The sequence below is a fragment of the Lepisma saccharinum genome, chromosome 1, assembly GCF_977018435.1.
Source record: "Lepisma saccharinum chromosome 1, izLepSacc3.1, whole genome shotgun sequence".
In the NCBI taxonomy this organism is placed as follows: Eukaryota; Metazoa; Arthropoda; class Insecta; order Zygentoma; family Lepismatidae; genus Lepisma; species Lepisma saccharinum.
This window is the reverse complement of record NC_139229.1, coordinates 182,693,926-182,708,623: the sequence shown is the minus strand read 5'-3', so window position 1 is coordinate 182,708,623 and position 14,698 is coordinate 182,693,926. Positions and strand designations below refer to the sequence as shown.

Genomic DNA, 14,698 nt, shown 5'->3' with positions numbered 1-14,698 from the left:
AAAATATTTGCTGCGAAGTTACATTTTAAATATCATGTGTAAAACTAATATTAGTGGTAAAAGGTTATGAATTAACAAGTTTGATTGGTTATTGTGTAGCAATAAGGCATCGACTGGTTGAGTAACTGAATCTTTGTAATGGATTCATAACTGTAGACAACCGACATGCTACACTATGTTTACGACAAAATGCGTATCTATAAATGTATGAGATGAGGGATATTTTCCTATCAGATTTCTGTTTTGTAAATCAATTTATTTATAAGCGACGCTATCTGTTGAATTTCTGGGATTATATAAAATTTCAGGAGCACGCTGCGGGGGCCCAGATGTTAAGACTTACACATGCTTTATTTATATTTCTGGTATATAACATATGTCTTCATATATTCATATTATTACAACAAATAAAATATAATGGATCAAGGAGTCAGCTTAGCACAAATGATTTTAATTTTAAAAATTGCTTGCATGCCACAACACTTTGCATGTGGTGACCAAGGACTCCTTGATCACAAGGCAACAATGTTACAACTGTGCTGCACAATAAAAAAATGATGAATTGCATTAAAGCATGGATGTTCTAAATTTGGCTTGCAACGAAGCCTAGCTTCCTAGCCATAGGAGATTCCACAAAAAAGGACCACCTTAGCATCCAGAGAAGACACATAGTTGGGAGCAGAGTTTCAAATCTATGTCTTCTCCTATGTTACAAATTTTCAAAATTACAATTTAAGTATCCTAAAGTAACTGTACAAGTAACTGTTGATAAAGTTACATCTAATGCAAAAAGTAACTGTTAGTTACAGGTACTTACTTTTAAAAATAACTAGTTGCAGTTAGGATTCCTCAAAAAAGATAACTTCTACTTATAACTCCATTAGAAGCAATCACTGTGTATTAATTCTACACACAATACACATCTTACACTTAATCATGTCAAGTTTTCCCCATGTTTTAAACTCTGCTGAAATGCATAACTGTGGAACAAGCTGTTCATTGTCCATATATGAAAAATACATTTTCAACTAAGGTTAAATTAGATAATGTTTTGACGCTAGTTATAGATTATTTTGTGGACAAATCATATATTGAAATAAGTAATAAGTTGAAAATCGAAAGAAACACAGAAATAGAATATTACTACCATCTGTTGTGCTGTTCTACATTATGAATAATTAACTGAATATTCAAGCCAGTAAAGCAATCTGCGTTGGAAACCCAAACATAAAAAAGTAATATATGCCAACTGTCTTCATAACAAAGCTAGATTTAGAATTGCTTTTTTCCTTTGAAGTAGATTGGGAGACAAACAACTCTCCAATACATTTACACTGCAATATGGTTTCGTCACAGTTCTGTAACCCCCATCCTGTTTACATATAATTGTTTGAAACACCAGCAGTAGATGATCAAATTAAAAATATTAGTAACATTAGAAATTAAAATATGCAAATAGAAAAAATAATTCTGTTCATTCTTTCATACTCTCATCACAAGCTCTTGTCATTAAATTGATTCAGCAAATAATATGCAGAACTGAACTGATAGAAAACCACCACGAAAACCAAGAATTCACTATATTAATAAATAAAGAAAAAGGAAATTCCCTGATACTTCCTGGATGACTGAACATGTTCATTTCAATGCAATTAAACAAGCATAATAATTTTACGTAGCAACAGTTCATATGTAAGCTGCAACATTGCTAGAAAAAAACTTTTATGTTTGTATTATTCCATTGTAAGTGTTAGTGATAGTAATAAGCAATGTACCATCAAAAAAGACTTTTAGAAAAGTGTTAATAGTAAAACTTGCAACCCAGGCTTTATAACATTTAAAATATCTTTGAAAGTTACAATTTTAAAAATTATAATGACAAAAAACAAGACTGTTCAAATAACAACTGCAAAACTCTATTTTGAAAAACTGTATAATAAATGAATTCTTAAATAGTGTTTAGTACAATAAATACATTTTCTTCACTTTTTATGTAAAAAAATCACAATCATGCTAGCAGAACTGCACTGACACGACAATGATTTGCTTGAGAAATTCTAGCTTACTCTATTAAGTTCTTATAAAAAGAGATTCGAGATTCTCCTTGCATAATTCTTTATTATGCAATACACATATGCTACCTCCTGTCACTCCAACTGCTTCTCCCTCTATAGGTCAGAAGTTGAATGTCATTCGGAGGCCAAACTTTGCACACAACACGTCCACGTATCAAACCTTGAGGTAAAGGACCAAATGTTCGGGAATCAGTTGAATTCCCACGGTTATCTCCTTCCAGCCACACATGACCACGAGGAACCTGTGAAGATAAAATATTGGACTCAAATTCTAAGATTTAAAGAAAGCTTGTAAAACATTAAAAGGTACAACAAATGTGTTTGCAGTAGCTAAATACCTATAATGTTTTGTGTTTGACATATTGTTATTGAAGCAAATACTCACAAGGGATTTCTTACCACCAAAAAGAACTTATAAAAAACAAATCAGATTTTTAGTATCTACTAATTAATTCAGAAGTTGGAAACGCAAGTTAGTGTCTAAAAATATAATAGTTTCTCAAGTTTTATTAACTACTCATTCAATTAAATCTTATTTTTGTCTCATGCACATAGCATTTTACAGGGTATTCCATAAGTGTGCAAACACATGTTTAAAGAAACCTAAATGAAATGTCCTGACATGCGGCATATGAAAATGCATTATTTCAACATACTGTTGGAGCCATAAGTATGAAACACTCAGGCAGTAAAGGACACCAGGACATGGTGCTGATCACATCACGTCCACAAATGGCCAAGATTGTTTATGTGTGCAACCCCAGTGCCACCTCCACCCTTATATGCCTCTATGACATGCTTCTATGTACAGGGTTTGATTCACCTACTTAAGTTACCACAATGTGTGAGGAAAGTTACGTGAAAATGACTTCCCATGCAGTACGATAACATTACTAGGGCCTCATTATTAGATCTTAGAACCATAAAATTACATATGTAATGAAATTGAAATGACTCAAAACCTGATGTTGCCCGGATATTTTAGTTCAATCAGATACACGAAAATCACTTCAATTGATAGTTTATTACAATTGCATTTGTAAGAATTTGAAGCTACAAATTACGAGCTCGTACACTCAGATTGTATCAATAATCCTTAATTAACAATTCTAATAAATATAGCAATAACATTCCATTAAATACCCATAAATTGGAACCTGGACTTGGCCTGTTGTTTTCTGTCTCTATCGTGTATATGTTGACTTGTTTCTAGTACGAATACAATTCTTTAATGACAAAAGCTACCCCACCAAATCCAACCATAATCAGAAGTGATACCATTGGCCATAGAGAATCTAAGCTATGGAAGTTTTATATATAAAAAAATAACCCCCTGATAATCTTACTAACACAGATTAAATAGGCACCCTAGATTAGTTCATCATTTAGTTTTAATACTTAACTGGTGTACATGATTTCCCTAGAGTGTGTCGCTTCACTACCCAAGACCTAGTACCCAAACAGATTTTCTTGCCCGGACACGAGGCCCTGAATTTACGTAGCGTGTGCCGTCAGAACATGTGATCAGAGTGTTGCCAAGTTGTTTACCGTATAGCTATGAAAAAGTGATGAATTCAGGGGTGGCAGGGTGGAAATACCCTCCGGAAATTAAAAGTCCCCTCCAGAAGTTTCAATAACCTGGTAGAGCTTTCAGAGAATAGCTAAGAAATCTGGCAAGGATTTTGACTTTCGCTTTCTTTCATTCACTTTAATTCAATACAGAATGTACCTGTTCTCACTTTTTCATAATACGAGGGTCACTATTTATATTTTGAGCCTAACAATGAAAAAACAGGAATTTGGCATTGAAAACTGCTTTATTGTTTTTCGAAGTATTCTCCTTTACGGTCAATACACTTTTGCATTCATTTGAACCATTTGTCAAAGCAGTTTTTCCAATCTTCTTGAGACACCTTCACAATATGGTTTTTGAATGCATCAACGGCATCTTCCGCAGACGAAAATCGTTGTCCACGCAATTTATTCTTGACATTCGGGAACAAGAAGAAGTCATTGGGTGCCAAATCAGGACTGTACGACGGATGACCTATCAATTCGATTTTTTGACTGTTCATAAAGTCGGTTGTTAGACGAGATGTGTGACAGCTGGCATTGTCTTGATGAAGAATGATCCAACGGCGTTTGTTTGTTTTCCGTATTTGACCGAAGACCTCTGGCAAATTGTTGTGTACCATTCAGAGTTGACCGTTCTACGTTCCTCTAAAGGCACAGTTGCCACAGGACCAGTTTTCCTGAAAAAACAGGAGACCATTTGTTTCGATGTGCTTCGAGCGCGAACAACTTTTGTTGGATTGGCTTCATCTTGAAACACCCATACAGTCGACAGCTGTTTACGTTCTGGCTCATATGCATATATCCATGATTCGTCACCTGTTACAATCTTATATACGTCTTTTCAAGCACCACGATTGTATTTATTGAGCATTTGTTTGCACCAATTGACGCGAGCGTCTTTTTGAGTTTTTGTCAAATTGTGTGGGATCCAACGAGAACATACTTTTCTCACAGCTAAATGATCATGTAATATTTTATATATGCTGGTGGAACTAATGCCTATGGTTGATCAATCTCACAGTATGTCACATGACGATCTTGCAGTATTAGGTTTTGCACAGCATCAATGTTTTCTTGAACAACAACTGATTTTGGACGACCTTCGCGAATCTCGTTGGTGAGCGAATGGCGGCCACGATTAAATTCGTTATACCAGCGTTTCACAGTGGCAAAGGATGGGGCTTCATCGCCAAATGTGGAAGTAAGTTGATCGATGCACTCTTGTCTTGATAATCCACATCGAAAATTGTAAAAAATCATCACACGAAAATGTTCACGAGTTAATTCCATTTTATTGTTGTCGCGCAATCTCCAAGGCAACATAAACAACACAAATCAAGCTATTGACAAAACATTTGAAGTATGTTATGGTCAATAATGCCAGATGATTCCGTGCAAACGTCAAATGGTGCCTAACTTCAATCAGTGTTGCCAAGGCTCAAAATATAAATAGTGACCCTCGTAATAAGTACTGAAATCATAATATTTTTAATTAAAGATCAAAATAATGAACAAATTTAAATTATTGTCCACTGTGATAACTGCTACTACATAATACAATTCCATTTCATTGAAACTCAACAATGGGACATGTGCTGAGCTGGTGTAATATAAGCTTCTATTGTTGCAATTTCAAATTCTTGCAGCTATTTTAACGTTTAGTCAGTCAACAGTTTGCTGTGAAATGATGGTGATGTGCTTGTGCAATTTTATTGGAAGAAATGTTATGTGTTAGTGTTACCGAAATAAAATGTCTAAACGAAAAACATTATTTTCTTCCTCTTCTAATAAAATACGGCATATTTAAGATTAGTCTATCGAAAGAAATGCTAGTAATGGTGAATTACTTGGTGAAACTTGGATTACTTTTCCTCATTCTTCGAACAAAGATAGTTTTATTTTTGACCCATCCTCAAGTCATCCCACACAAAATGTTGAATGTGAGATGAAGTTCCAGCAAAAGTATACATAAATACAGTTGTTTGTACTTTGACTGCAATTTGGGTTGGGCTTTTTGAATTTGTGTGAAATGCATTTAAAAAATTACATTGAAGCTACAAAAAAACAGGTGGTGTTCATTTCTGTACCTTTCATTAATAGGGCAATGACAAAATTAAGAAACAGGATGGGTCAGGATTAGGTCTGAGCAGTGATATCAGAATCGGTAAGTATCGACTCAATTTTTTCTTCCACAATACCGTCCGATACTATTGTCTTTGAGTTGCTAGAACTGTTACAAAGAGCAACATTTGTTCTTTTCAAATGTTCACTTTTCCTTGTGACAGGTTGATAGGCCAGCACAAGAAGTTCCGTGAAATAATGGACAACCACCATCCTCCTAGGAAGCAGATGATTGACACAATCAAAGGCATGGGCAAAGTGAAGGTTGCGACCAAACTTCTCGAAGGCATGTAAATACCCGATAAAGGCTGCGTGGAAATAAAATAAATCATTCATTTTCTGCTCGCAAACTTGTGCGGTAAGAAAGATGGACAGTTTTAAAACCAGAATTACTATCATGCTGGGCTGTTTCCAGGCCAGATGGTTGTGGTTCTTGGAAGAGATGGGTGAAGGTTGCTGGAATTTGTTTTATCTACAGGGTGTATCAGAAGTCCCTTACCACCCCTTGTAAAATCTGCAGTAATGTATTTTCATGGAACCTGATATGGGCGATACATAATAGGTCTAGGGGGACACCTTGTGGAGTATGTCACGTGGACGCCCACCATCTTGAATTCAACATTTTTATTTAAAATGATAGGTGGGTCATGTGATACATGACCATAGGCTAGAATTTCGTCAGGATGTCAAATCTGAAATCAGATGTCATGTAACTTCATTGGGTGAAAAGTTAATGCAACTGAAAGTGATGTTTACCTGTTACAGAATGTGCTCCACATGTTGGGCAATGCACATGTGCCGAAGCTTCTCCCAAGGTAAGCGCAAGGTATCTGGTGAAATTTGCTCAAAGACAGCCATGATACGTTGTTCCAGATGACAAAGATCACAAATATTCACACCATGCACCATAGACTTAACGTGGCCCTAAAGGTAGAAGTCCATTGGCGTTAGGTCTGGTGATCGGCCAGGCCATTCAACGGGCCCACGTTGACCAATACATGCCCCAGGAAAATGTTCATCCATGTACTGATGCACCTGGATGCCATAATGGGGAGGTGCACCATCTTGTTGAAAAAACCTGGGAAATGTACCATCTTCCGACATCAGAGCTGGCAGTATCTGTTCCTGTAGCATCCCCAGGTATCGTTCCGCATTTAAATTTCCTTGAATGAAAAAAGGACCGATTATCCGTGTTCCCCATATGCCTGCCAACACCGTAATCTTCCCTGCACTGGTCATTTTGGAGGGATCTGTCCATGCGGGGTTGTCAGGCGACAAATAATGCATGTTTTACCTATTCACCTCCCCATTTACGTAGAAATTCGCTTCATCGGAGTGGAGTATCTGCATAACAACATTTGGATTTAGCCATACTTGCACAATAGCACACTCGCAAAACTGCACGTGGCGATCTGGATCGTCCCCGGAGAGGTGTTGCTGCATTTGCACCTTATACAGATGACCCCTGTGCCTCTGTAGCACCCGGTACACTGAACTGTGACTCACAGCACATTGCATTGCTATACGATGCACGTTTCACAGCAGTGACGTCGAGAAGGAGGCCAACACTGCCCTAGTTTGTGCTACATATGTGACTGTCCGCGGTCTGTCCAAGACCGTGCCTGTCTCCACGAATTTGGTTAATAAATGTGCACTGCAACATGTGACACAGGGTAACATTCTGGATGACGCAGGTTGAAATCGGCAGCCACAGCACGGGCACTTATCCCGCCCACAGTTTGACGATCTGGATGCGTTCCTCAGTTGTTAACGGCATGGTTCTAGAGGGCTGCATAGTCTGCCTTTTACCTACCCACTGCCCGCGAGGACAGGTATACCTGCTCGCCTGCCCACAGCAACGAGTCGACTTTCGTCTTTACCTGGGTTCTTCTTTCGTCTTTACCCGGGTTCTTGGTCTTCAAGGCACTCTGCGCTTACAAGGTAACTGGGCATTCAACAAGACCCGGGCACCTGCAAAACCTGCTGGAAGGAAACAGCCCTCCGGCAGCGTGTCGCTCCAGGTGTTTCATCACCACGTGGACAGCTACAGCCAGTGTTGCCTACTACGTAGCTCCTAAATCCTACAAAGTCCTAGGAGGAGCTCTCTCCTCTAAGGAGAATTTATATACTTAGCAATTTCAGTTCAGCGTAAGCAGTTTTTATCTTATTGCCAGGAAATGCACGCAGTATTACAGCTTCATTTATCTAAATGAATGATCGAGCAAACAAAAATCTCCTCACTGAAAACTAATTGTTTTTCATTGCATGGTGCCTTAACCAGGCACGCAGTGGCGCAACCAGAGGGGGCAGGGTGCATTGCTCACAACCTTGGACGGAAATTAAGTCTAGCGGAGGGGTCAGGGTGGCGGTCAAACATTAAAGTACAAGAAAAAACAGGCTAGCAGAATTTAAGAGTAGCAGGGCTAAAGGGTACTCAAGATGGAATTAATTTTCATATTTTTCTTGCATTTTCATTCCAGACGGCCAACGGCACCTGCAAAGGAGGGGGGGGGATGGAGGGGTAATTGCAACCCCTTGATTTCAAATTTTACGAAAGTAGAAATATGTTATAAAATATTATACAGTCTCATCAAGTTCAATGCCGTAGCAAAGGGGTAGCGGGAGTCGGCTCTGGGCGCCGAACGATCTAAGTGAGAAAAGTTTTAAAACAGAGAATGCTATGGCGGCCCGTGATATTGTTTGCTATTAATGTTGGTTTGTTACGAGTTGGATGAATTGATTATGTAATACGTCGCTCCATGTGAAAAGAAAATATTGTAGATGGAAATTTTACATGCCATATGTATGTACGTTAGGAATGCATTTATCATGCACTTTCTTTCTTTCAAAAACAGTTTGTGTGCTTGTTTTCCATTATTAGCTAATGTGAAATTGACGTGTTGAAAAAAAATATTTCTAATCCTCTGTTTCAACACAAATACATGAGAACTGACTTCTACCCCCTCTTTGCGTGCCCTTTTTGCGTGATTTATGAGGATAATAATGCCTTTCATGCTACTTTATTACTATTATTGTGATTGTTGTTGTTGGCATGTTTATCCAAGTACTTGAAACCCCCCTCCCCAAACGAGGGTAACGGCAATGCCCCTGGCTGGCTACGGCCCTGGTGTTCGCAGTAGAACAGTATGTTGTTCGACTCGTGACCTCGGCGTCGAACGTGACATATTTCAGTCCTGCCCTATATCACTATATATACGTATATTGGTTGTTTACGACATATACTTATGGATCCTGTGCCACGGAAAACCTATTTCAATGTGTGTGTGTGGGGGGGGGGGGGGGTAGCAACATTCGTAAATCTCATTTCATTGGTGATGTGGCTTACGAAGCTTTGAGTTCCCTTTTTGAAGTAGTGAAACTCTATTGCAGTTGGCAACACCGCAGAACAGTGTGGGCCCGGTGCAGTTTCTACTCGAAGCAACTACGTCATGCAGAGGGAGGGGGTCTGCAGTTGATGGAAAGAACGAACTGAGACCTACTAGGTATCGTAAGACTGCGGGTACCCAGCGGGTCTACAATGCCTGCCAGGAACGATCTGGGCAGGTGGTCAGAAAAGCTGCTCAAGCAAGGGTGTTGCGCAGGTTGCATGGCATTTCAGGAGCGATGTCTCGTGAACGGGTCTGCTCCAGGTCTTGTGCATGCCTCTGCACGGTTCAGCACAACTTTAAGTCCAGTATGTTAGATCTTCCATCATTCAAATATTTAGTTATTAGATTCGAATGTCATTCCGAAATAGCAAATAAAATTAGCGCAAACTACACATTATTGGAAATTACCATACTTGATACTGCGTATGAAATGCAAAGTTGGCATTGTATTTTCTGCTAATTTCAAGTTATTTAACAGCAAATTTATATTTCAATTGTTAATGTATGTTTTCCACTTACATCGTACTGTCAATCTTCTGTCCAGATTTGGGAAAAGGAAAATGTTTTACACAGATTCTCGTGTTTATTTAAGAGTAAACATCAATTTTGCTATTTGTGCCCATGCTATGTAGCTACATGTTTAGGCCGGCGAGAGAGCGTTGCCACATTTCAGGATTCCGGCCTTTATATAGCAGGCCGTGGCTCAGGTATCACTTGTAATTTAATAATGCAATGAACGGTTAAAACTTAAACAGTATTATTTTTACAGAAAACCGGGAAAACTCATTGTTACCGTGATCCTGGTTAAATATAAGCAGTACATCAAATATAAGAAATAGAGGGGAAGAGATTTAATGATAGAGCTAATTAAGCATAGAAAAGAAATATAAAGAAATGTGGAAATACATATATTTCAGTAAGACAAAAGCTTGATACAAGAATAAGTCATTGGAGTGGAATTTTCTTGGATCTGGAGCAAACTAAATTTCAAACATCAAAGCTTATCTTTTGTCGTTAAGGAAAAATCGGCCATGTTGATTTAAATATACAATACATGTAGAATTTGTTTATCATAAAAGTATCGTAATTAACTCATTTCTCCATAGATCACCATCAAAACTAAATTATTAAAAGTGGGTCAGAGAAATAAGGTGACAGGAGCTACAACTAGAAATAATGGCTTTCTTTCTATTTTCCTTTGTGACTTTTTCTGAACGGCCTCATGCTATATTTATTATTATTATTCATGAGTTTATTTTTCCAATATCGGTTATAATACTTGCAATACATTAAATTTAACATGTTCAATGTGTTAAAACCTGTGTTTCACGGTGACAAGGAGCTAGCGAATTGAAGTACAATTTACTACAGATATGTTTAAGTCAGAACTCAGTTCTTAGCTATGGCCGGGCATTCAACTACACTGTCAAAATACTGAGAACCTCACCTTCAACTAATAACAGCAATAACATTTATCAGTTATTTAGGCCGGCCTCCGTGGTTAGCACAGCGCACTAAGGCACAGGTGGTTCGAACACCGACCTGACTATCAATGTTGTTTGTCTCTCTTCATCAATTTCATCGTTACTGATCCTCAGTGTAGTGAATAGTCTAAAAGTGGTAGAAAAGCAACAGAAAATAACAAAAAAAATAATAATAATAATAATAAAAAAAATAGTTATTTACACTGGGTTGCATATAATGTATTCATTATTAGCATCAATTTATTTATTTACATGTAGTTTCAAAGTGTCTTTAATACAATAATTGCACATAGATACATATTAATTTTCATAATTGCAGCCCATAAATGGGGTTGTTAGGTTTATTTTTAAGTCTCCTTCTTATGCACAGGCAGGTTAATCGAGATTGGACCTATAGTTGAAAGTTGTACCCAACTCACTATGTGGCTCACCAGGTATCAAACCTGGGATCCCTTGCTTGCAAGGGACAACATGGTAACTACTCGATCGAAGAGGCCACATGTAAAGTGCTTGATCAACTATATACAGGGTTCGCCCATAAAAAAAAAACAACTTAATTTTTTGAGGAAAGAAAACAATTAATTACCTTCATATGACTTTATCACCTTCAAAATAATCACCAGAGGAGGCAATACACTCTGACCAGCATTTGCACATGTCTTGGAAACACTGTTGATAGTCATTGACAGTAACTGTTTGCAAAATACACATAACATTCAATGCAATGTCCACGACGTCATCAAAACTTCGTCCTTTGACAGCCATCTTAAGCTTGGAAAAAAAGAAAAAAATCAGCAGGCGATAAGTTTGGAGAATATGGAGGGTGACTGATCACTGTCACTGAATGCTTAGCAAGGTATTGTTTTACAGGCAATGCAGTATGAGGCCGAGCATTATCGTGTAACAGAAACCATTGGCCAGAATCACAGAGGTCCTTCCTAACCTGCTTCATCCTGTTTCTGAGTTGACCAAGCACTTCCTTGTAATACCACTCATTGATTATTTAGTTTTCAGGGACAAATTCATGGTGGATCAGTCCTTGGGAATCAAAAAATGCAATCAGTAGCACCTTTGTCTTCGATTTCGGGATCAGTGCTTTTTTCTTTACGAGCAAGAACTGTCCTTTCCACTGTCACGTCCACCTTTGAAACGATTGTACCAGTCATATACCTGGGTTCTTGATAATGCTGCATCACCATACACTGCCCGTTATCATCTGTAACGTTTCGGTAAATGATTTATCCAATTTGTAACAAAACTTTGTTCCATCTTGGTGCACGTATTTTGTACGCCGCCTGCAGATGACTTGCATGTGACACACGCTTGCCCCGATAGTGACTGCCTGTTACAGGTTGAAACATGCACTGACGGGAAGTTTAGATATAGCTCTTTGCAGTGTTGCCAGAATATGGTACCTTTTTATTTGGTTTGGTTTCTTTTTCTTGACAGTTCGGTTACTTTATGGGCAGACCTTGTACTCGTATATTAAAATAATAATAATAATAAAAAACACTTTTTTCGTGTGCTATCTTAATTAGGACAAAAGGAAGTGGGTTTCTACCAGTGTTGTTAAAGGTCCAGGAATTCTAATAAATTCAATTCCGGTCCAAGAGATAAAATCAGTAAGCATATATGGGTTCTGGACCGTAAAGAACCTTTTTATCTGTAAAGCACTTCAATTCGGTCCAGGAACCTTTTCTCCAAAACAGTTTAAATAGGGTCCAAGTTCCATATTAAATGAAACAATACGAAACTTGGATCGAATTGTAAATTGTGGGAGAAAAATAGGTTCCTATTGAAGGAAGAACCCTATAGAATAACAGTTGGGCTGAAAAGTTCATAGGCTGACTCATAGATGGCGTTACTAGAATTAAATCCATGTGATTTTTACTTAGTACTAACCTTCAAAAGATACGTGTATAAATTTCACAGCTGCCGGATAATTAGTTCGTGAGATATAGCATTGTGAGTGAAGCAGCTTTTGTCATTGTGAAAAAATGGATAAAAAAGAATTTCGTGTGTTAATAAAGCATTGCTTTTTGGCGAAAAAAAATACTGTTGAAGCCAAGGCTTGGCTTGATAAACATTATTCGGACTCTGCACCAGGAAAATCAACCGTTGAGAAGTGGTTTGCTAAATTTAAACGAGGCGAAATGAGCATCGAAGACGATGCACGCAGTGGACGCCTCAAAGAGGCTGTTACCGACAAAAAACATCAAAAAAGTCCACAAAATAATTTTAAATGATCGTAAAGTGAAGTTGATCGAGATAGCTGAGACTTTAAAAATATCAAAGGAACGTATTGGACATATTGTGCATGAATATTTGAACATGCGAAAGCTGTGTGCAAAATGGGTGCCGCGCGTGCTCACAATCGATCAAAAGCAACAACGTTTTGATGATTCGGAGCAATGTTTAGTGATATTCAACCGTAATAAACACGAATTTTTCCGTCGATATATTACAATGCATGAAACATGGCTCCATAACTACACTCCAGAGTCCAATCGACAGTCAGCCAAGTGGACTGCACGTGATGAACCGAATCCAAAGCGTGGAAAGACGCAACAGTCGGCTGGCAAGGTTATGGCATCAGTATTCTGTGATGCGCATGGTATTATATTCATCGATTACCTTAAAAAGGGCCAGACCATCAACAGCGATTATTACATAGCGTTGTTGGAGCGTTTAAAGGATGAAATCACGAAAAAATGGCCCCATTTGAAAAAGAAAAAAGTGCTGTTTCATCAAGACAATGCACCGTGTCACAAATCAATGAAAACGATGGCAAAATTATATGAATTAGACTACGAATTGCTTCCCCATCCACCATATTCTCCAGATCTGGCCCCCAGTGACTTCTTCCTGTTTGCAGACCTTAAAAGAATGCTCGCTGGAAAGAAATTTAGCACTGATGAAGAGGTAATCGCCGAAACTGAGGCCTATTTTGAGGCTAAAGAGAAATCGAACTATAAAAATGGCAACGAAAAATTGTATGACTGCTATAATCGTTGTATCGCCCTCGAAGGCAACTATATTGAATAATAAAATCGAATTTTGTCAAAAAAAATATTTTTTACTATGTTAGCCTACGAACTTTTCAGCCCAACTGTTATATGGGTTCTTCGACCTGCTTCTCATTATGGACCTGACGAGAAACAATATTTCACTTGTGAGCATGCTCCTCTCCATATAGCCCAATTCTCTCGCATGAGATCCTTCCCTTGTTTGAGACCTCTCGAGTCACTACTTGCACGCATACACTTGTTTTCTTTCGCTCGTTCGGGACAGAAAGTACTAAAATATGGCCTAAACTTGACTTGTTTTCTAAAACAGTGACATGTTAGCAATAGTTAATGCAACAAACAATTCCAGTCACCCGTCATTCGCACTCACTCATTATCTTAAAGCAAAGTGGTAGCGCACGACTGTTAGACCAATGATTAAGGCAGATTTCAGATAGAAGCAACAAGCAACATGTGATGCTTGGAAGATAACCCTCAGTAATTGCTACGTATCTTTTGAACTGAAGAGACACGACAAGCTGCACGTGCCACTTGTCGCTTGCATATCACTTGGATGTGCACGTGCACTCCACATGCATCGTGTCGCTTCATTTTGTTGTTCAGCATGTACAGTGAATGTTTTGCTTCAGACTGAATGGGCTTGTTGCGCTTGTCACCTGGGTGTGAATACTCTGTGTCGCTTGTCGCCTGTAGTTTGTCGCTTTGTCCACGTTCTTGAACGAATGACTAACCACACGTTTCTTGATATTATGAAGCCAGCAGTTCACTTAGCACTCAATAGTCGAACCGAGTTTGACTAGTGAATCATTTAGGTGTGCATTCAACTACAGCTGGCTACTGTCATGTGCATACCCTGTCCTGGCTCTCTCTGGAGTTAGGTAGCACATAGTGGCAGAGAAGGCGAGGGTGGAAATCAAGTAGGCAGAGCAAAGCAGTACGCACTGCTCGAAAGTTATGAGTAGGGCTTGGAAGTTGAGGAAAATTCATTTTTTCCTAGTGTCCAAAGACTAGGCCCAACATAATATACT

The 14,698-nt window shown here is 38.4% G+C and overlaps 1 protein-coding gene across 3 annotated transcripts in view; it reads right to left on the bottom strand.

The window, feature by feature from the left end:
* Positions 1–1,915: 1,915 nt before the first annotated feature.
* Positions 1,916–14,698, bottom strand: part of LOC145990466 (mitochondrial inner membrane protease subunit 1) — a 29,527-nt gene continuing 16,744 nt past the window's right edge. For all 3 annotated transcript variants that reach the window (XM_083126170.1, XM_083126166.1, XM_083126161.1), the window contains exon 4: positions 1,916–2,317. In XM_083126170.1, coding sequence (XP_082982296.1) covers positions 2,138–2,317 — 180 coding nt within the window. In that variant the 3' untranslated portion in view covers positions 1,916–2,137. The remainder of the gene's footprint in view (positions 2,318–14,698) is intronic.